At 36.6% G+C, this 22,164-nt stretch overlaps 1 protein-coding gene across 9 annotated transcripts in view; it reads right to left on the bottom strand.

The window, feature by feature from the left end:
* OPA1 (OPA1 mitochondrial dynamin like GTPase) overlaps positions 1-18,813 on the bottom strand; it is a 56,525-nt gene extending 37,712 nt beyond the window's left edge. For 3 of the 9 annotated variants that reach the window (XM_074877461.1, XM_074877463.1, XM_074877462.1), the window contains exons 1-8: positions 18,643-18,813; positions 15,000-15,318; positions 14,590-14,686; positions 13,291-13,398; positions 12,033-12,086; positions 11,352-11,419; positions 6,949-7,059; positions 2,571-2,624 (exon numbers count right to left, since the gene is read on the bottom strand). In XM_074877461.1, coding sequence (XP_074733562.1) covers positions 2,571-2,624; positions 6,949-7,059; positions 11,352-11,419; positions 12,033-12,086; positions 13,291-13,398; positions 14,590-14,686; positions 15,000-15,318; positions 18,643-18,671 — 840 coding nt within the window. In that variant the 5' untranslated portion in view covers positions 18,672-18,813. The remainder of the gene's footprint in view (positions 1-2,570; positions 2,625-6,948; positions 7,060-11,351; positions 11,420-12,032; positions 12,087-13,290; positions 13,399-14,589; positions 14,687-14,999; positions 15,319-18,642) is intronic. The other 6 variants (XM_074877466.1, XM_074877467.1, XM_074877464.1 and 3 more) reach the window with 3 other exon arrangements.
* Between the last annotated feature and the right edge of the window lie 3,351 nt (positions 18,814-22,164).

Genomic DNA, 22,164 nt, shown 5'->3' with positions numbered 1-22,164 from the left:
ATTAAAGATACAAGGCCATCAAGAGAAGACCGTTAGATTTTTTTTTTCAGCAACACACCACTTTTGTTACAAAAGTTTTAATAAAACCACAGTGTTCAAACCTGGGAATATATAAATCAATCTTTAAGCATCTTACACAAGAATCATTTTCAAAGGAGCTACACACATTCAGTCAGACAGAAATTAAGCGTCAGTGGGAGCTGGCTGTTCAATCACAAAGTGAAAAGCTTAAATGTGAGTTTGCAAGCCTAGTTTAGACCGTTTCTTCAGTATAGCATCTCAGTTCAAGAAACAACTGTACCAGCTCAGTCCTGTTTAGAAGGAGATTATGATAGTCCTCTACAGATGAGACATGACTATAATTTTGATACCTACTCTCAAAACTGTTTACTATGATGTGGAAATGTATTTGGCCTGTGTACTTTTAAGAACAAGCCAAATTTCAAGCTCTTATAAAAAAACCCCATAAGTAATAAATGCTTTCAAAACTAGCAAATACATAGAGGTTACAAAATGGCATATCAAAATATTGTGGTTGAGCCAAAGAGCTAATCAATTTAGAAGCCTACAGATACAACAAAAGATTAACTGTACATTGACTTAAGTAAGCAAGCAAACCAAAGTAATGACTAATATGACTAATATGCATCAACCCAGCAAAAAGTCTGTCTTAAAAATAACTAGTTCTGCCTTGCTAATGAAGGAGATTAAAACTTTGTTGGAAGGAGATTTGGTGAAGTTCAAGTCAATTAATGAGACAGGAAGGAGTCTCACCTTATACCACATTTGCACTGAAAAGCCCCATTAACATATAATATATGAAACCCTTTTAAGTTTGTTGTAAGGCAACACACCTAGGAGGAAAAAGTGATGCTGTCTAAACAAGAACTGTAAATCTTGCAGTTGAGGAATTATGGTTCATGCTCTGTAAGGACTGTCTAAGGGATGAAATACTTCTTTGTAAACCAGATCTACAGCCGCAAACTGTATTGCCTAGTACTATGAAAGACAAGCCCCAGAAGGGCTGGAAATGCTCCTCAGTTGAGCTGATACAGGGAATTCTTAAATTAGCTACTGAATGCAAGACCAAATTTCAGAGAACATGAAAACAAATTTATTTTTGTGACTTTGTTCTTAAGTAATATATGCTCATATATACTTGCATCCTTGATAGGAGATACTAGATTTATTACTGTTTCAACTTTAACAGGTTATAAGTGCAAGCTTCAAGTAAGGGGAACAAAGTAGCATGTACGTATTCACTATATACAGAAATTCATATTAAAAAACAGGCTTTCCAAACGTCTACTGTTGATCTCCTAGGTCCTCTGAAGTTGGGCCATGCACTTTTTAAAAGGTCAGTTTGAAAAGCAGTGATCCTAAAGCTGATCTTTGCAGATCTTTTCCTTTTCTGCCAGCTAATAAAGCAGGCTTCTCTTTTAACAGGAGTAACAAAGAAATACTGAAAACAGCATTTCACTTGCAAAAGCACATCTTCTCTCAGACTATATTAAATTACAACTGAACTAGATGGAAGACATTCAGAAATTGAAAATGGCTTGGGTTTTGTGAAGCAACGTTTTTTTAGAAACATTAAAAATCCTACTAGTACCTGTCATTACTATCCAAATTTTCACTTTTTAACGTTTTTAAAGGACATCTGAACAGCACCATCCTCTTCAGCTTCTTAAAGGGATTAAATGTTCTCTTAAATCCCAGAGGACAGAGAAAAAGCTTTTAATCTGCCCATAACAATTTTCATACCAAACAGTACAATCATAGAAACAATTTTAATTGAAAGAACTGCTTACTACTTCACAAAACAGATTTTGATTAACACTGCATGGCTTATACACAACTCTAGCATTGTAACTGCAATTATTTTTCCTAACGGAAGAAAACAGAAAAGATATTTTGGTTCTCCTTAATGCCACTGTGATATAATCTGAATGCCTCACCCCGCATATCCCATATGATGTCTATTTTTCCTCTTCGACCTGTGATGCTGGTCAGCAAATGCACTTAAAAGCTTCTTTACTAGAAATGATGTTTCCTAGATTAAGGGATTAAAGTGTAACTCCTTAATAAGTAAACTCCTTTCCTTTCTGCAACAAACGTGCCATTTAAACATACAAGATACAACAGATATTTTTAGTAGCGTTGAAGTTATAGAGAACTGTAGAATGTTAGGAATAAAGTTAGCATGCATAACAAGTTAAAAACTGGAACATCACCATTGTATTTATGCAACACTCCTGGGCTAACTTTACATTTCAGGAACATATAGCATTGAAGGCAAGGGAAGTATTTTGGGAAAGTATGATTACGCATCTACTGTATTCTTATATTTCCCTCTTGCGTTCTGTCAGTCACTGTCAGAGAAAGAACAGACTAGACTGATCTTTGGTCTGTGCCAACAGAGTCAACTCTGTATTGATAAACTCAAAGATTGAAAAAAAGCACTGCATTTTTTCCAAGTATCTTATACTTCAGGTGTGCCTTCATCTAGTAAATCTGAGTCTGCTGCACATAAGTCTCTACGTAAGACATCAGTAACTCAGAAAATTTACCTGAGTGCGTAAAAGTTCTTCTTGAAGTTGATCAATCTTCTCTTTGTCAGAAACCTACAAAGAAAAATAATCATGGCTACTAACACATTGCTGAGTTTCTCCACTGCAACTAACCAAACCACAAACTGAAAGCTTCATTCCATGAAAGAAAATTTACTTTACATGCATTTTAAAGCAAATAAAATCCTTCAATTAGCATCTGAGATTGACACTGATGGCAAGTTCCATCTGAAACAGGAGGCTCACATAAAAAAATATGTCTGAATTCCAGTACATGCAAATGCAAAAATTAACCCTTCAAGACTTAATACTAGGAAAGCGGGCTTAGGAAAAAGCAATCTCTCTATGGTGCTTAGAGTTTTCTGGCCACTGCCCTAAATGTAATTTTAGTGGTCACTCTCAGGATCTCATATGTTCATTTCCTGAATTAGCACAATCTTAATGTGATACAATCACTAAAACACCTGCTTGCTACAGAAACTACTTTCAGGTGAGTATTCACTATTTCTGAATCTTCAAGGGGATTCTTATTTCATATTTGTTTTTCAGAATTATAATCCTAAACATGCATGCATAACTTCATAAACTGTAGTTAGTTAGGACAGTCTTGGAGGGTTATTTTTTAAATTATTTAAATTACATTAAAAATGAGAATAATTAGGGTATTATAATAAAAAATATTTTGAAGTTCAAGGCATAAATGTAGTAAGATCAGGCAATTAGAGCCATTCTTAGTCAAATATTCTTAAAACAGGTTCATCAAGATGTAATAAAGAGTTGTTCACAACAATCCTTTTTTAATAACACAGACAAAAGCATAAATGATACAACACAAATTCATATGATGCAAATCTTTACAAACAAAATCTAATGGTTGACTGATGAAATACTAGATTTAGAAAAAATTATAATTGAAACAATTATTGAAAGAATAATATAGGTAAAAGCTTCAATATTTAAATAAAGGTCATGTAATAAAGCTCATGTGACATTTACAACTCAGCTTCATATCAGAAAGAGCATATTATCTAACACAAATCAATTTAGTTACTATAATTTCACACCAGTTGTTACAGATCAAACAAGAAAAAAAGCCACAGTTATTCATAGTGATTGATATTATTTAGCTATTAAACCTGCAATATACAGGATTGTGCCTGCATTTTATAGAAAGCAATCCAAGCTGACACTTTCATCTATATCCAATTATTTTATTATTCATAAACAGCAAAGAGGAAGTGCTGTAAATTGACATCCTTTTCATGTCTGTTAATTAGTTCAGTGATAGTAAAAGTGCATCAGAAACAGCGTTAGTTTAGCACACAGACCACTTGATGTGTGCAGCCACAAGGTGGGGTATGTAACAAAGCATTTACATATACACATACTTTAAGCACCTCAGGGACATAAGGGGAAAATAAAAAAGGAAGGGCAAAGAGAATGGTGTGGAGAGTCATAAGAAGCAAGAAATTAAAGGAAAGAAAAGGAAAACAAAGTGTTTCAATGTGCTGCAGATTTTCAAAGGAGTTAATGTTTGAGCATTTGATTCAGGTGTACTTTGTTAGTACACACAGTACTTTGAACATGTAATTCATAATATTGCTATAAATTTAAGTTGCCAATAAAAGCTAAAACTGTCATAACAGTCTGAAGTACTAACAGTCACATATGACTAATTTATGATCTATGATTTCTACTCACAAAAAAATAAACTAAAAAATGAACTATTAAAATATCTCTATATAGGCACATCTATTTGTTTAATACAGTTCAGTATGCTTTGTATGTCAAGATTCCTCCTTCTTTCCCCACTGCCACCATAAAGAGTTATAAGAGAAGAAAACTGTAGGGCCCTTTTTAATCAAGGGTTCCTGCACACAGAGATCCAGACAACTGTTTATTAAGATTACCAGAAGCTTCTTATAGTTACTCACTTTGTACAACAGTTGCTTTCTGTCCACCTTTGTCACACATTGTATAGAATACGTATGTGTCTCTGAAAATTCAGTACCTTTGAAACTACAGATACTGGTTTTGTATATTCTCTAACCAGACTACAAATAATTCTGAACTGGTAATCTACAGAAGAACTACAATGATTTCCAGCAATATAAATGAAAATATCAAGGCCCAGACAAAATGCATATAAGAAGCAGACATGCACAGTGCAGCTGTACAAGGCTAATCAATATACTGCTAAATATTTATCAAAAGGCTGACAAAAACAATCAACAGGAAACAATTACATTTTTGTTTTTAATACCCTCTCCTGATTGTGAGATGCTTCTCACTATTATTCAATTTACAACTGAAGTAGATTTAATATTGAGTAATTAAATGAAATTGAAAAACGTACAAGTAAATCGGGCATCAGAACTTCCAAGAATGGAAATGAAATGATCATGTTTTCTAGTAGACAGGCAAGCAAGCAACTCAGTTACAAAATAAACAAGGTTAGTTTCTGCCCTGTCAAAAGGGTACGCAATGACTTACTTCAATGACAGTAACAATTTCTTCTTCCAAAGAAGAATTTGGATCAATGATTGGAATCTTTAAGTTATATCCGCATACCAAGATATTAAAGAAAATAGTTTACCATCTCTTTCAATTTGTTTCAAGCAAAAAGATTAGTGTGACAAACAAGACACATTCCTTGTCATTAGGCATATATGCCAAAAGGCACACTTAAATGCTAAATTAAAAATTTTTATATGCACATGCAGTTAGACTTTCAACACTCAGAAAGCACAGAGTACCTGCCTTGAAGGACAGAATAACATTTACAAAGATAGCCCCTACAGCTATTTCACAGCTTGGGAACTATAGAATTAGTTGCAAGAAAGTACTAACAAGGTAGAATTTCAATCAGAAACAAATGTAATAACAAGCTCATTTTTTTCCTGATTGCATTTATAAGGCTGATACATTTTTTATATATCAAATACTGTATTGTCTTTCCAGTTATTTTTACATCTTCATACATTTTATTACAAACTTCAAGCTACTATTCCATACTCCAGCTCTCTCAACTGTATACAATCTGACAGAAGCTGAAGGAGTTACCTTTATTAAAAAAAGAGTAATTGAACAAATAGAGAATATTTAGACCACTGAAGGCATCTTTACTCTTCTACTTAAATACACACCTGAAAGGGAATGAATGCAAGGACATTTGTAGGACACCTACTGAGATAAATAATTGGGTTTCCATTTTATTTTGTTACACAATGCCTAGATTCATACCTGAGGACAGAATATATCAGCGTTATTTTAAAACCAGACAGAATATTAACTAAATAAATTTGAAGAATGAAATATGAGGAAAAATTGCCTTTCACAATCTTTTTTTTTTAATTAAAGGAAGATTAACAGTTTAGAGTGGCCAAGGGATGTAACTCAAACGCATAAAAAATATGGCAAGAAAGGAAAATATTTAAGTTTAAAATGCTACTATAGTTTCAGAGAACTGTGATGTCCTCTGTTGATGGACTAAAAAGCATGACAATTGCAGCGATGCAACTATGTCTAAAAGTTTAATTCACAATTACTGTGTTCCTCTTTCTGTGGGGGTTATCTTCAGATGTACAGAAGATTAAGTTCTGTATCCAGTGCTCAATTCCAAAGCTGTTGAAAAATAGCAGTAATCAGAAAGATTTTTTTGGGGCAGAGAAGCAGCCAACAAAGCAATGTGGTTAAGAATTATGGGTTGTAACTGATTAGACAACTAAAATATCCCAATTTAGGAAGCATTTCCAATTTATCTCAGCCATATAATAATGAATAAAATGATCAGAGCTTAAATTAAGTGATGTGCAGATGTTCAACAACCACAGCATAAACAGTGTAACCACAGTATAAACTGTGCTTTAAGAGGGAAAACAAAGGAATACCTTTGATGAATATACAGTAGACTGTTATTAACTGTCTGTGCAAGATTGTTTCTAAGGAGCTGCTGTCATTTTCATATTGGTAACAGTATAAAGCAGGAAAAAATGTTCCCAGAGATATACTGCCTGTGAATAGCTATATTCCTACAAGACAGAGCTACTGTAAGCAAGCAACAGTAGAAAAAACAGACGACATTTATTCACATACATTTAAAATGCATTTAAGGAAAGTATGAACTTTAAGTAACAGTTTTTATATAGGTAGAGAATACACAATTTCAAAGTGACACAAAGTACCTATTCTGCTTTTAACATCAGGCTTTAAATGCAACTTGGTTAAACTGAAACAGGAATATACATCTGTAGTGAAGTTGACTATAGTAATTATTTGGGCCCATGATTTAATTAGTTACATTTTTCTAGCTCAAATACAGAAGGCTGAAGGATTTGGTTAGTGTGAATACAGTACTTATTGTCCCTTAAGCCATCACCTTTCGCTTCTGCTGAGAAGAGCCCATGTTATATTGGCCAGCGGCTCTGCGTGCTTCCTCTTCGTGCTGCTGGATTTGTTGTTGTAACAGAATGAGTTCACCAAGCAGACCCTGCCGTGAGTTTATAATAAAAAGGAGAGGAAAAATTTGGGGTGTAAGGAGAACAAAGTTAAACCAAAGGGCATGACAAAGACAGATGAAAAACAGGTATGAATGGGTCAATTCAAACAAAAGTGAAATTTCATTAGCAAGATCTCTTGCTAGCTAACTGGGAGTGGATACAGCCAGCAAAACCATGCATTTTGCAAATCCAGGTAGAACAAAACAATAAACATTTAGATACAGTGTCTATTCAACTTTAAGCATCTAAATCTTAAAAAAATCCCAACAAAACAAAAACTATCCTGGCTTTAAAATATTCTCAAAGGTTTCAGGATGTAAGTTCAATTATTCATACCAGAAGTTCTTAAGTATCAGCAATTTTTCACAACTTAACCATGCATATATTTAAAGAGGGTGTTTTGGATATTCTAGACAAAATTGTGCACAACAGCTAATAGGCTCAACTTTGTCAGTAATGTAAAAGTTCTCAGTTTGTTCTTATTCCCAGCAATGCAGACAGTTTATAGAAAGATGATTTTGCCTGCTACCTAACTTTCTCAAACTAGGAGAAGCAAAATAGTTTCTAGAGCATAAAGAAACAAAAAGCACCCTCTCCATTTCTGTAACACACTGCAGTTTAAATTCATGGTGTCATAATCCTTCCTGATCACTTCAAAAATCCCTGCAACTCAATGCTTATTCCTTTACTTATTCAGCATTTCCATGAAGTTTAGTTCTCTTCTCCCTCCACACCAAATATTCTTGTAATGGTAAGGTGTCTTTCAAAATTAGTTTAGAGATACTATGGCCAGTAGCTACTGGAACTTCATGTACGATTTATTTCAGAGAATGTAGACAGAAGTATTAATGAACTATTTAAATAAAGCTCTTTAAAAAATACTACATCTTCTTCTAAGAAAATATTCAGTGAAATGAAAGGTTTCAAAAATGCACTTAGGAATCAAAACAAACTCTGAAATAGAACTTTGGTGTAAGAATTCAAGACATCTACCATCAGGTTATACATTTGTTGCATGAAATACACACACAGGCATGTACACATAAGGATAAACAACACAGGAGAGAATGGATAAAAGAAGAGAGACAATCAAACGACCAAATATAAATGTTTGTTAAATAGTGATTTGTACAACATTTCAAAAATAGAAAAATCTTCACATTTGTATTTTCCTGAAGCACTTTAAGATTTAATATATTTCTATATTGCCAGACTACCAAATGCATTAGAGTGGTGCCAAGAATTCAGTCAAAACAAAAGATTTCATTTCTATACAGCAGCAAGGAGAGATAGCCTCACAGCTACACTTAGTATTAGAAGAACAATAATAATATCTTGTCATTTTGCAAACAAGGAGACTGTCAATACAACCTGACACAGTCCCCTTAAACATTATGCTATGGGTCAAGAAAATACAAGAAAAAACACTGAAGAAACCCTGCCATGAAGGCCTTTTAGTATTTAAACAGGAACTGTAACAAATGTTTGAAGTCACCAAGTCTAGCTATTTAATGTGCAATTACTTTCTAAGACACCTGGACCATGTGACTCTTACTCCATAGTAAAGTATGGAAAGCAAGTCCTTGCAGGAAAAATAATGTAATCCTGGGGGATGTAAAGGGGTGAAAATGATGAGGAAGGTAAAGAGATCATTTTCTAAGAATTTGAATAAATGTCACAATTTTATACAGAGTACCTATAACATGAAACTGGGAATTAAGTTCGGAATATAACGGCGCTATGACTAGAAAAGAGAAAATTATGGAAACTTTATTGTATAACTTGCAAGAAAGAACAAAACAAATGAGAATGTTTAAAAAAGAAAAAGAGATCCAAGTCAAGTGGTATTTCTTACTAAAGCCTCTATTTCACTCTCCAGCAGTAGCTGTGGTGAAAAGCTGTAGAATTACTGTGCTGCTACTTACATCGACTAAAGGTGACCTGTGCTGGCTGAGCGAGGCAGTCTACACACTGCCAAATCCTCAACAGTGCATCAGGTTCTTCAAGGCATGAGGTTTTATCAAAGTACGAAAGGCAGGGAAAGGACTGTGTGGTTGGTTTTGTATTATTTACTTATCTGGCTTTTAAGCCCCAAATCAATACTTGAGTCACATTTTTCACACCCACTTCATCACAGCTGTAACCACTATAAATTTGCTTTAAAAGTTGGGCTAAGCTTTGGAATTTGTTTGTTTCAGCTTCCTAATAGGAAATTTTTTTGGAGACAGACAATAGTACAAGATAATTTTCTAAGAAGGTAACACTGCCATTTCAAGTGAAATAGTCCCACATGTACAATACAGCAAAATATTTTACTACACTATTGCTTTTGTAAGTATCTTCCCTCCTCCTTCTCCAAGAACAAAATTTCTTATTTAATCCAAGTAAACCAGATTTAAACTCCATTTAATCTCCAGTAATTTTAATTTAATTCTCTTTTAAAAAAATTGTACCTTTGTATTAAATGAGAGATTACGAGATAAACACATTAGCTGGCAAGAAGCAATACAGCCTGATTCAGTGTTCGGGACAATGTTCATTCTCTCAGTTATCTTGTAAACTAACTGGTTTCTCATTCATTCTACAGGAATTTTTTAGAGACCCGTCTGAGGACCATGCCCCTTAACAGTTCCACAGAACATTCCTCCAGATGAGGAATTCCTAGATTCCTTTACCAGTTACTCATCTTTTCACAATGAAACAAAGAAAACCAGCTCAGAAACATTTAATACCATGCTACAGCACTTTATGCATCCATACAATCACAATTCTTAAATCAGTATTGGTTGGCAGTGGAAAGCACTGAATGAAAAAAGGCCATCTAACCCATTGCCTTGAGAACAATAATTTTGCTTGCCAATAAACTAAGTGATTATGCTTTGTTCAGTATTCATATGTGCCCTGTTTGAAATTTTACAACCAAAATTTATCATATTAATTAGCAAACTAACAGTTTCTAAGTGTAACATATCAGATATAATGAGTAACAAAAATTAGTACACCAGCCTAAATTTTCTAAATCATACTGATTTAATATGGGCTGATATTTTCCATACCACAGCCAAAGTCTTGCTGGCAACATTAAAATGCAGTTCTCACTGCATCCGAAAACAGAATAATAACTATTAGTAATATTACTGGTATTCAGTAAAACTCTGTTAATTTAGTTATCAAGGACAATAAACTAAGATGGCCACTTCTTCACAAATCAATAGTATTCTTTATGTTTTTAAACAGTGAAACCTGTGCTCAGCAGTCACTCAAGAGAAAGTAAAACAATATATATAAACAGTTTACTGACAAACAAAACAAAATGCTAACTTAATTCTCATGTAGAAATCCATCACTCTTCTAAAGGGAAAAAACCAGTTATAAAAAGTGAGCTTTGTACAGGTTTCACTGCATAGTGCCATGCAGAATTAATGTAGAATAAATGTATACATGCCTGCATATACAGAAATGTCTTTTATGTAAAAGCCGCAGTTATAGTTCAGACACTTTTGGTTGCAAAAATAAACATATAATCATTTACAAATTCTCCAATATATATTGTTTTCCTTCCATTTTTTAAAAGAATTTTTTAAAATATACACAGGAAAAATGAAAAGCCTTTAAAGAATGAGCAACGTTACGATTTAGAAATTTAATAGAAATAAGGTCTACTATTCATGAAAACAAAAAAATTAAACTTCACCTTCTTTACTTCAATGAAAAAATGCTAAAACTTTTAGGTATCAAAATACAGTAACATTTTTTTCCAGAAGACAGTTAACAAAAATGTGATGTACGCTTTATCTAAATAAAGTAAAAAGACAGACTACTTTAAGAAATAGAAATTCTTTATTAAGGCAGAAATTCTTAAGTAAGAATCACAACTGTGACAATGTCAGTAGGAATGACATTGCAAGCAGAAATGCTTGAAAATAACTATAAGAGCCTAAACCAACTTCAGCAGTAAAAGCTATAAGCAAGTGTCATTGAGAATATGCCCTGAAAAACTGCAAATGTACGCAAAATACCTAAAATTACATTCTTATTACAAACCAATTTTCTTAAGAAATCCTAAAGATTTTATAAACTGCCTTATATTTTCTTTAGGCCAAAATGTTTATTATCATTGCACTGTTTGTATATTAAAAACAGCAATGCATACTCAAGTCATTTTCAATGATAAATTCTATTCAAGTTGCTTCAAATAAACATCTGCAACTATCTACAGAAGCACTTTAAAAAAAACCCACTTGTTGTCAAGACCTTTTTAGTTTTGCAAGAGAGAAATTACCTTCTTGTACTGCTTGTCATTGTCATACCCCTGGTCAGTAGCTCTGAATGCTGTTTCTCCTGGAGAACCTAGGACATAATTACAGTAACTCACTATAACACACAACAAGCACTTAAAAATTCTCAAATTACACCTACTATAAAATTAAAGTTTCAACCCCTATGAATTATTAATTCAATAATCTTTGAAGTTCCTATTTAAAAAAGTTCACCTTAAGAAACTGAAATTCAGTTTATAACTCATCTGAAAATTTTATATCTAGTTTGTGACTCAGATTAGTTACATCACAAGGGATGCTGCTTCAGTTAGACTATTAAAGCTCTGAAAATATTGTAAAATTAATTATTTCTGGTAAATATGAAAAGATAACACAAAACATTGGTATTATTGCAACAAGAAAAAAATATTCTTTCCTATTGTAATGACATAGGTTTTCAAAACAAGCTTCTGGAAAATGCATCTGCTAAGGACTGTGGCAGAGAAATAATAACTATTCATCTATTCATTCTCACAGGGGAGGATCTAAGTATTTTTAAAATAGTTGGAAGGTATTTATAGTTCAATATTAAATTGCTGTAAATAGTTGTGTTTACAACGATATTCACTCCTCTTGGTATATAGTGTTTTAACAGTTTGGTTTAAAGAGGCAGGTTAAGGGCAGTAAAAAGGGCTTTTACACACCTAACAACAGAAGTAGATCAGAAGCTCCTATGACTTCACTAACCAAATTGTAACCTGTGAAGAATCAGCAGAAGAGGGGAAATAAAAATTATAAATACAAAACAAAATGCAAAACAAAGATAAGGGATCTTTGTCTCATTTGGAGGACCACACAATCAGAAATGGCAACTATGCCCATGTGAGTATGATAACAAGTAATCAGTGACACCTCACAATACCAGTCACTAACACCACTATTTTAAATAGCCAAAATACATAGGAGATTGTAATCTACTTGTCACTCTGTTGATCATCCCTACTTATGTGCTCACTGTGTTTTTAAGATTAATAAACTAGTTCCACCATTGACAGTATTTTAAGAAAACAAAAATACACTTCCTATGCACAGATACAGAAATATTTTCAAACACACTTAGAGCAATGACTGTAACACCTCACAAATATAATCTTTCATGAATACAAATTTACGTGGTTTTACAATTATGAAGATATATAATAGGAATAATCTTGCACTTTATTACAAGAATGACTGGGCGAAATTTTAAACTGTGCTCATTAGCAAGTCAGATGTGATGATCAAATCAATCATTTTTAGTTTTAAAAAGCCCACTGATCAGAAACGTCTAAGTCTCCCAAAACCTGAAAACCATTAAGCCTAGTACTACCTGCACACTCTGAATCGACAAACCACCTCCTTGTTTTTTGTGAAGGATTTAGAACTCCTACCTACGCCTTTGAAACGCAGCCCCCACCTAAGCTGAATCTTCAAGCAAGTCCTTCTGGAGCTGTGGCCAGATGAAAAATATCCTTCAACCCAAAAGAACACCTTTGTTACAAATATCTTATTTCACACGCTTACAACATTAAGAACCACCATTCTTAATAAGCCAACTCTTTTCTCCTGTAACAGCTGTGGTATTGTTACTGCCCAATACCATTCTGACCTTCTCCAAATTCCAGCTGGACACATCCAGCTTCTACAACTCACTGAAGCAATCTACCTTTCAAGCTGTTGTTTAGAGTTCTACAAGGAGTCTAGCTTTCTATTCAATTTCACATTTTGGTTCTCTGTACTTGCTAATAGAATTCTTGCTTTTAAAAGTACATTACACTTACCTGTGTCCATAACACTTTCAGATGAGATATTCAATGAAATGGCATGCATTTTCAGGATCCACTTTCTTTTAGTGTCTAAGGACATATCTGTAACCTCATCTTGTAATAGCTTATTAAAACTAAGTGGAAAAATTGTTCTCACCAGGAGAAAAAAATCCTTTCAGTGAAGTGAAGCTCTCTCCAATCTTGTCAAAGTCAGGCAGAAGTTTGGCAAGGTCATCTGCATCAGGAAGGGCTTTCATAAGTTTTTCTAGGAAAACAGTACAACAGCTAATGAGTAGGTTTTTTCCCTATTATTTTTTGTGAACAAAAATGGCTTAGGCTGTAAAACCTAGCAACTGCTTCAGGACATGGCTTTTTTCATTTTTTTTTTAAAAATAAGAAATTAAAAAGTTTCTTTCCACATGCACCTCCCCCCATTAGTGTTGAGAAATATTATCAGATCTGAAAAACCAATTGCTTTTTTAGACTTTGAACCTCCTGATAAGTTGGTTGCCTCAGGTACTTTAAAACTGTCTAAAACTATTGCTGCATTTCACCACATTTCATACATTATTCTCTCGCATACTTCATAGAAGATGTTTTGAAATTACACAACACTAACTACGCTCATCTCTTGTAGATTTTAAGAAAATCTTATTTTTCAACTTCGTAAATAAGCCACTTCTGTGATCCTTTAAAAAAGCCGCACTTATTAGCTTTAAAGTACTACAAAAATGTAGCGTCCATTAGCAATAAAAATATTTGTCTCAATTATTCAATCTCTGCATTTATGAAGTGCTCATACATGTAGTAAAATCCTCATAAACTTTGTTTTAAAAAAAGAACACCACCCTATTACCCTGCACATATAAGAAGCAATTCAGTGCTTGTTTTTAGGATTTATCTTTCATCTGAAAATATGCAAAAAGCATACTGTAACAAGAAGGTTCAGGAAAACAATCTATATTTTTCATTTTCTTTTCTTCTGTATCTTCAAGATAATTTTGTCGATAGGTAGGTTAACTATGCTGCATTTTCAATCAGTCTTTTACTCATACATACATTACTTACCTATTTATACTTTTTACTTGTAAGTGTCATTCATATAGAAAGAACAAACTTTGCACATAATATTACCAAAACCCATGTAAGTCCCCTTGATCACGCTGCAACTCTCCTTTCAATAATGGGATTATATGGCCATATGAAAGGACCAAAAACATTCTCAAATGAAAGGATGAATTATGGATTATCAATGCTAAACAAAGCTTAATTTCTTCCTGCAAACACACTGATACAAATACCTTGGTAAAACACACACCAAACTAACAATACAAGTTCACTCAAATTACAGTTGTAAAGATACTACTGGAGAGAGGCACTGAGGACCTACACCCTTATGTTTATGTTTTACATATGCTAGTCTTTAGATAGAGCAACATTTTAGCTTTTGTGATACCGAAGTCAATATGTTCATCAAGCTCCCAAACGAAGTCAGGAACAATCCACTTATATTCATCGAGATCTGGCATCATGTCCTTCCACTGATCATATGTCTAATACAAAAAGGAAAAAAAAAATAGTAGAAATAGAAAAAGAAACATATGTAGAGAGGCATATGAGCAATCTATTGAAAAGTAATACCTACATATAAAACATACTAACCCACCATCTTTGATATGAATAACACTACTCGGCTCTTAAAATCTATACTAGTTCTCTAAACAATCCGTTTTCCATATTCATCTTTATTGTCATTAGTTAATCAAACAATGACATCTTGTATTTTTGTGGATATAACAAGAACTATTGTTCTGAAGTATATAATAACAACAAAGACAAAATGCATAAAATAGCTTCCATAAATACCTTCTTAGCTGTATAACCACCACCTACAGCAGATCCTAATATAAGATAGCGAAGTTTGAGAAGCCTCGATGCTAGTCTAGCTAGCCAAAAGTTCCTGTGGAACTGGTATCCATATTTTACATTTAAAAGTTTTGTTTTGTGTAAGGGGAGACGATTAAGAGAAGAGAACAGCTGAATGGATATCCTTAATGGAGGTCTTTGAAATTTTGAACTTGGATAGTAGGGATGATGTATACTTCGGGAAACAAGATGCAAGTTTTGAAGTGGTGATTTTCTTTTTATTCCATAGCTGCTATTTGCTAGACTCCGGCAGATGACACTAAAAGAAATAAATAAAAACTCTAAGTAACATATTTCCTCAACAGACCATTAACTCTATAACTTCTTTACAAGCAATTCACATTACATTTGAGCTAGTTACAGGAGCATCATTCTGAATGTACAATTTCCAGCTATCACTGGCATGCTACCAGGAAAATAAAAAGCTGAAAACATTGTTAATGGGTATAGCATTTCTAGTGATTACAGAAATAAAACCTTAAATACCACATATGAAGCCTGTTATGAATTAAATTTAACTTTCACATCAGATTAAGGCAAGTAACATGTCTGTGGTAAAACACAGTTTGGGCAAGCAGGAGCTACGAGTCCACAGAAGACTATGATCAACTTGCAACATAAAACTTGTCAGTTCGGCTATCTTGTTATTCAAAATTAACTTTTAGAGAACATTAAGCTTGTAGAAGATTTTCAAACTTCAAAAAAGCAATACATTTGTCCTTTTTTGGCAAAGCAGACCCTCCTTTGGAGTTCAAGCATGTACTTAATGACATCTTTCAGTACCTTTCACTCTTAATATTCTGCAGTTCTAGGATTACAGCATTATTGTTTTGTCTTAGGTCATGCATAGACAAGATTATTTCTGGAGATGGCTGCACCATGTTTGCTGAAGACTTCAGTGCAGTAATTCAGATTTATGCAAGAGGGAAAACTTCAGTCTGAAAGACTGACTCTGAAAAGCATATGTTAAAACACAGGAACCTTATCAGTCTTGCCTATGTTAAAACAAATGCATAGGTTGAAATAAAGCTCCTGGTATACTTTCAATTACACAGAATAAAGCTCCTTGTATACTTTCAATTACACTATCTGCATTCTTCAACATTTTGAGGTAGCTTTGCTAGTTTAGGGAAAAGACAACTGCTCTGGAAAAAGCAATTTCTTCTGTAACTTTTTAGTCTCACCATCGTATCAGAATGGTTAATATTAAATAATTTACTGGATACAAAATATGAGTGAAGTTACAGTTCTTGAACATAATGCTTGTCCCTTGATGCTTTTTTCAGAGTTTTCAATATTCTCAAGCACATTTGCCAAAGTGGACAAATACAAAAGAAAGTGCTTTACAACATTGAGAAGGCAAATTATTCATCCCATTATCCTAAATCATTTAAAATTAACAGATCTTAAAGAGAGTAAGTGAATAATGTAAAATGGAAAATATTACAGCATTTTCTAATAACATGCTCTATAATCTATATAGTTCTTCGCCTTGAAATTTTGCACGTACTAGAGATGACATTGTCTATGACAGGCGTATTCTTAATGTCCAAAGTGTAAGATTTTGTTATAAAAGCACTTTTGACCCAGAAAATTGAGCTTTTGGAAGATAAGTTAAAAATTAGAATTATGTGAATTGATACATTTTCCTCTCTTAAAAGACCAATTCTCCCGATGATCTATGCTTAGAAATTTCCTTTAGTGTAATGGAAAGCTTAAAAAAAGGGAACTCCGCTGACTGTTATGAAAGTCCTTGTTCACAAAAGTCACTGTGATTTTGCAGGGTATCCTCTTGCTGCTATACTAAACTGTCTAGAAGGCTGTACCTTTGCAGTAACAAACTTCGTGTCTAGAAAGATGATAATAATAATATAATAGGATAATAAGCAGGAGCAGAATAATCCCTAAAGTAGCAATAAGTTTCTCCTCTTTGACATAGAATCACAAGAGGCTCAGAAATTAACCACAGATAGTACCAACACAAAAGCAGCTACATAACAATAAAACATTTCCAGTGTGGAGGCACTTTCACTTTTTTTAAAAAAAAATTTCTTCCTTTTGAAGACAGTTTTTTTAAAATCAGGGTGTGGTAAACCTATAAGAAGCAAGCCGATGACTGGACCATTATTTCTTTTGTTTTGCAGTCACTACCACTACACAGATATTTAATATTTTCAGCAGAAACCAGGGGGTAGTATATACTATGGCAGCCACATCTCATTATTAGTCTTCATCTACATTAAAGGCATTTTGTAATGTTACATAATTTTCTTCCCTGTGATTGTTCTTACTGTTTTACAACATTCTATATGTTTAAACTGAAGGACAAATTGAGTTCCATCACAAATTATTATGGCAACAACTTGACCATCAATCACCTTTTGAGTGCTATCACAAATTTCAAACCCTACCTGCTTTAATTGCACATATAGAAGTCTTATAACTCACTAAAAAAACCCCACTCTTCCATGATTATACTAAAACTTCCATTTACTTCTTTCTTCTCTCCTCCTGCTGCTAAAAACTCCTGATGAATGCTGACAAAAAAAATCACCTTAAGTTCTTCACTGAAAAGTGCGGTTAGACTGAAAAGGATGCTGAAACAATGCTGTTAAATGAAGAATTTCATGAGTTCCAAATTTAAACCCTCTGGAAAGCTGTTTTTAACAACAATAACAAAAATTGGCCTTCCAGACATGGGTAGCTCTGCCATTAGAATCTGCCTGATTACAAGCCTGCAACCTGACTACTTTTGCATTGAACTGAGATTATAAATACCTTGTAAAACAAGAAAAAGTGGCCTGTTACTGTTGATAGCCAAGCATTCCACCTGGTAGTCACACCTAACATTTTACACACATTGCTCCAGTTTATCCCCACCTCAGCTGGGACAAGTTTTCTGTAAAGATAGGTTATATCCACTTTTAATAGCTACGACTGCAAAGCAGTCCTTCAAATGTAACCCAGCAAAAAGCACTGTAGTATTCTCTTTCTCATTCAGCACGAGATCACACTTATTCTCCTACTGCTGCTCCTAAATCTGACAAGGAATATTGAGGGGTTACTGGCCATTCAGTTTCACCGCTCCTGTCTGAAATCCTGTAGAAGAACGGTGAAAAAGAGGAACGTGGGGGAGCTGCTGGGGAGGGCCAACGTCTGGACAGGAAGGCGGCCTGAACTCCCTAGGGCGGGAATGCGGGAGACGCAGCTCCTTTCCACGTCCCATCCCCAGGTCCCAGGGGAGCTGAAGGATGGGGTGGGGGATTTCCCCACCTGGGAGCAGCAGCCCCACCCCGGGAGGCCTCAGGCTCACCCCTGCGCCGTTCACACACACAGCCCCCCGCCTCGCACCCCGACCCGCTGTGCGGCTCCGGCCTCCCCCGCGGGCAACCCCGTTCCCACGGGTGCCCAGGGCCTGCTCCGCCGGGACGGGTGTTACAGCCGACACCGCGCCCGGGGCAGGGGCCCCGAGGTCAGAAGAGGGTGGCGGCTCCGGCGGCCCCTCACTCCGCACAGCCGCCGCGCCCCAGGGGCCAGGCCCGCAGCGCCCGCCCTGCCCCCTGCCACGGCCCGCCGCGCTCACCAAGCCGCCGCCGCCCGCGTCCGCCACATTCTAACGGCCGGGAAGGGCCCGGAGGAGCCGCACGCACCGCGGCCGCCGGCCGGGGCTGCGCCGCCGCGCCTGGCGCCACGGGCTGCCGCCGGCAAGGGCAGATGGAGCCGCCGCGGGCTGACAGCGCTGCCGTCGCTTCCGGGCACCACGGTCCGTGCGGCCGGCCCGGCTGGCAACCGCGCCTCGCCGCGCAAAGGTTCCGGGGGCGGCGGCCGCGAGGGAAGGTTTTGTGGGAGCACCGCGGCGGGGGGTGCCCGGCCGGGAGGAGCGGGGAGGCGGGAGGGACATGGCTCCTCCACAGCCGGGCCTTGAGTTCCCCTCGTACCCCAGCGGTGCCAAGCCTCAGCGCCTCGGCCCGGGGCACCCCCGAGGCGGCCTGGGCTCAGGTGGTGAGGCCCAGCCCCGGGTGGAGGCCTATGGTTGTACCAGGGTCTTCCCCAGCGCTTAAATAAGTTTCCCAGATGAGTTCTCAGCTGTTGTTGCGCTGAAGAAGTGCGTGAAAGGGGTGTCAGTGCTGCCTTGAAAGCTGGACAACACAAGGTGCGTCCAAATGGGCTTCTGGGAGTTCTTGGGGGCTTTTTGCCGGCAGGACCCCGTGGAAGCGAAAGGCAGAGAAGGAGCCAGGAGGGTTCAGCAGATCTGCCCGTCTGCCCTCAGGCAGGATCACCTCTAGTTATGGCATTTCTGAGAGGTGCATGCCTCACCTGTCCATAAAGGCCACAGGCATTGGAGTGTTCACCTGGCAGTGCCAGTGCTTGCTCACATTAAAAGTTTTCCCTCATGCCTACTTTGAATCTTTCTTGCAGCAAGTTAACTGTATCCACACTGGACACAGAGAATATTATTTTCTCCATTTATGTGTTGGAAAACTGTTGTCATGACTACTCTCAGTCTTCTTTTCTTTAGATTAAACAACTCGAAGTCCTTCTTCCATGTTTCCTGACTGTCATTCTTCTCTGTGCCGTCCTGTGGACTGTCACCAGTTGGTTCACAGCTTCCGTTCTGTAATATGCCCCGAACTGGGTATTGTGCTGAGCTAAAGAGATTTGGGGTGTTTTTTAGGTCAGGCTTCTGTTTATACAGTGGGATTTTTCAAAGCAAAATAAGTTGCACAAGGATCACATAATACATACATGTATTTTCAGGACTGAGAAGTTGCAGGGCTGAGGTGAGGCACATTTTGTCTCTTGCTTGCTTGCTTTTAGATTTATTTCCAATTTTAAGGGACTATCTTTATTTTAAATCTTGCCTTTGCTATTGTATTTTAACTTTGCCAGTTATTTTTGTGATTTGTATATTTTTAGGCAAATTTCAATTTAAAAGTAAGAATTATGATAATCCATAGGACATGATACAAGTAACTTTTTATTTATAAACTAATATGTAATTCTTACTTTGAACAGTAGAGGGCATCATATAACTAAAGCTTCCACGTTAGGACGCTTCAGAGGTGTTTTCTCCAGGAGAAAGTGAACGTGCTTGAGAAAATGAACAAATTCCACCATCCTCATGGCTTCTGGATTAGCAGATTTTGCTGGAATATTATGACAGGTTGCCAAACTATGGAAATGATGAATGTTTTACACCTTTAATCTGTTTTTTTTTTTTGTTGTTTTCAGTTGTGAAGATACAAATCTCCCTAATAAGGGTGTTCTGTAGGAGCAGAAATTGTCAATGGGAGCTGGACTAAGCCTGTGAATAGTGAATAGATTGAAAGAACTTTGATTCTTCCCTGGAGACCCAGGTTTGGTGGGATACTCTGTATGCAGCTCATCTCTCTTCTCTGTGAAAGGGCAGCCAAGGACCTACTGCACGCTAGTCTTCTACAGACACTAGAAAGAGCAAGGCTGACATTTGGGGAAGCAGCAAAAGCTGACCAGGCAGAAAATGCATGTGTGGCACTCCTGTTTTCCACCCCTGGCACCTTCCAAAATAATGAGTCATTTCCCAAAATCATCAGCCTGCTTTGGAAAAGGTAACTTTGCAGCTGTTTCCTGTCTTTTATAGCTTCTAGATAGCAATGCTCAGTTTTTCCAATTAATCAAGTTTATCAGAAATGGACTTTGCTGCATTCTTTCTTTTTAATTTTTAATTGAAAATTGTGATTCTTGTGTAATAACTGGAGTTCCTGTTGCTGGGTCTCAGAAGAACAACATAAAAAGTTGAGAGGCTCAAAGCTAGCCTCAGAGTTGCAGGGGGGGGAAGGAAGGAGTAACACTGAAGCTGGGGTATGGAGAGCACCTTGTTCTCCCTTGATCTGGTCACAACAAATCACCCTTAACACAACTTAGTACAGTTACATCCTTTTCTGCCCAGCCTCTGTTATGGGTTCCTTTGAAAGTGTGCTAGGTGTCAAGACCAAACAACTTGGCTCCAATGCAATCTGCTTGTCACCAGCATTTTACAAATGTACCTGTCCCTGTGCTGTGCATATGTGCACACCTGGTTTGCAGGTCTGTGCCTGGCTCACATTATTAGCAATGGGCAACTTGTATTAATTGACCTAGCTACCTCATTTTCTCTTCTTTGTTCCCCGCATCTCTCCCATTTCAGTTTCTCTGAGCCTGTTCACTGCAGGATAGGCAGTGATCTTTCCTGGTGCTTGAGATGTCTAGGATTTGTACAAGTCCATGCCACATGAAAGTAATTGAATAGGAACTAACTTGTCACCTCTTGATTTGTTTCAGTCACCCTAGAAATTATTTTTTAGTTTCCTTAACATATTTGCTGGAAGAACAGGTTTGCCTTTCCTGACCTCATTCCTGAAATATTTGGTGTGTTAACTTAAAAAGTAGCAAAGGACAAGGAAATAGTAATGAGAATGAAAATGAATCACAAGACTAATAAACAAATCCATCCTGACAGTATCAAAAAAAAGGTGATAAAACCCTCAGTGCTGTTTTTATGCCAGCTTCCTTTTGGCCCCAATTTGAAGGTCAGAGACATTTGCATCCAGCTCACTGACATCAGTGAGGAACTCCAGTTTCCCCCAGGAGTGAGTAAATAACCTCAGTGATGTTTCCCAAAGCTGTATGGTGAGGTCAGAAGACATTCTGTGATGATATTCTTAATAATGAATAAAAATACTGGTCACACATCCTACATGGCTGGATCCTGACATGCAGTCTGTGCATAAATCCACCAGCACAAATTGGGGCCCCTGTTTACAATGCCAGAGCTTGAATTTTTCTCCAAGGCATATGTGGGGATCACAGCTGGACACTTAGTTCAGGCCGGTTGCTAAGAGTGTTAACAACAGCAATGCCTATTTTCCTTCTTATTTGGACACACTCCTGGTCTCCAGTGATTCTGTAATCTCTTGACGAAAAATATTCCCCTCTTTCCCTCCCCTGAAAGTTACATGCCAACAGCACTTGCTTGCACCTATCAGAGTGATGACCCGGAATCATATTGTGTCAAACACTTGTGAGATCTAACTTTTTCTTTCTTGCAATGTCTTTGAGTGGATTTTGCATGTACCCTTGCAGTCGC

The sequence above is a fragment of the Strix uralensis genome, chromosome 9 (genome assembly GCF_047716275.1).
Source record: "Strix uralensis isolate ZFMK-TIS-50842 chromosome 9, bStrUra1, whole genome shotgun sequence".
Lineage (NCBI taxonomy): Eukaryota > Metazoa > Chordata > Aves > Strigiformes > Strigidae > Strix > Strix uralensis.
The sequence above is the reverse complement of the archived record's forward strand: the minus strand, read 5'-3'. Positions and strand labels throughout refer to the sequence as shown.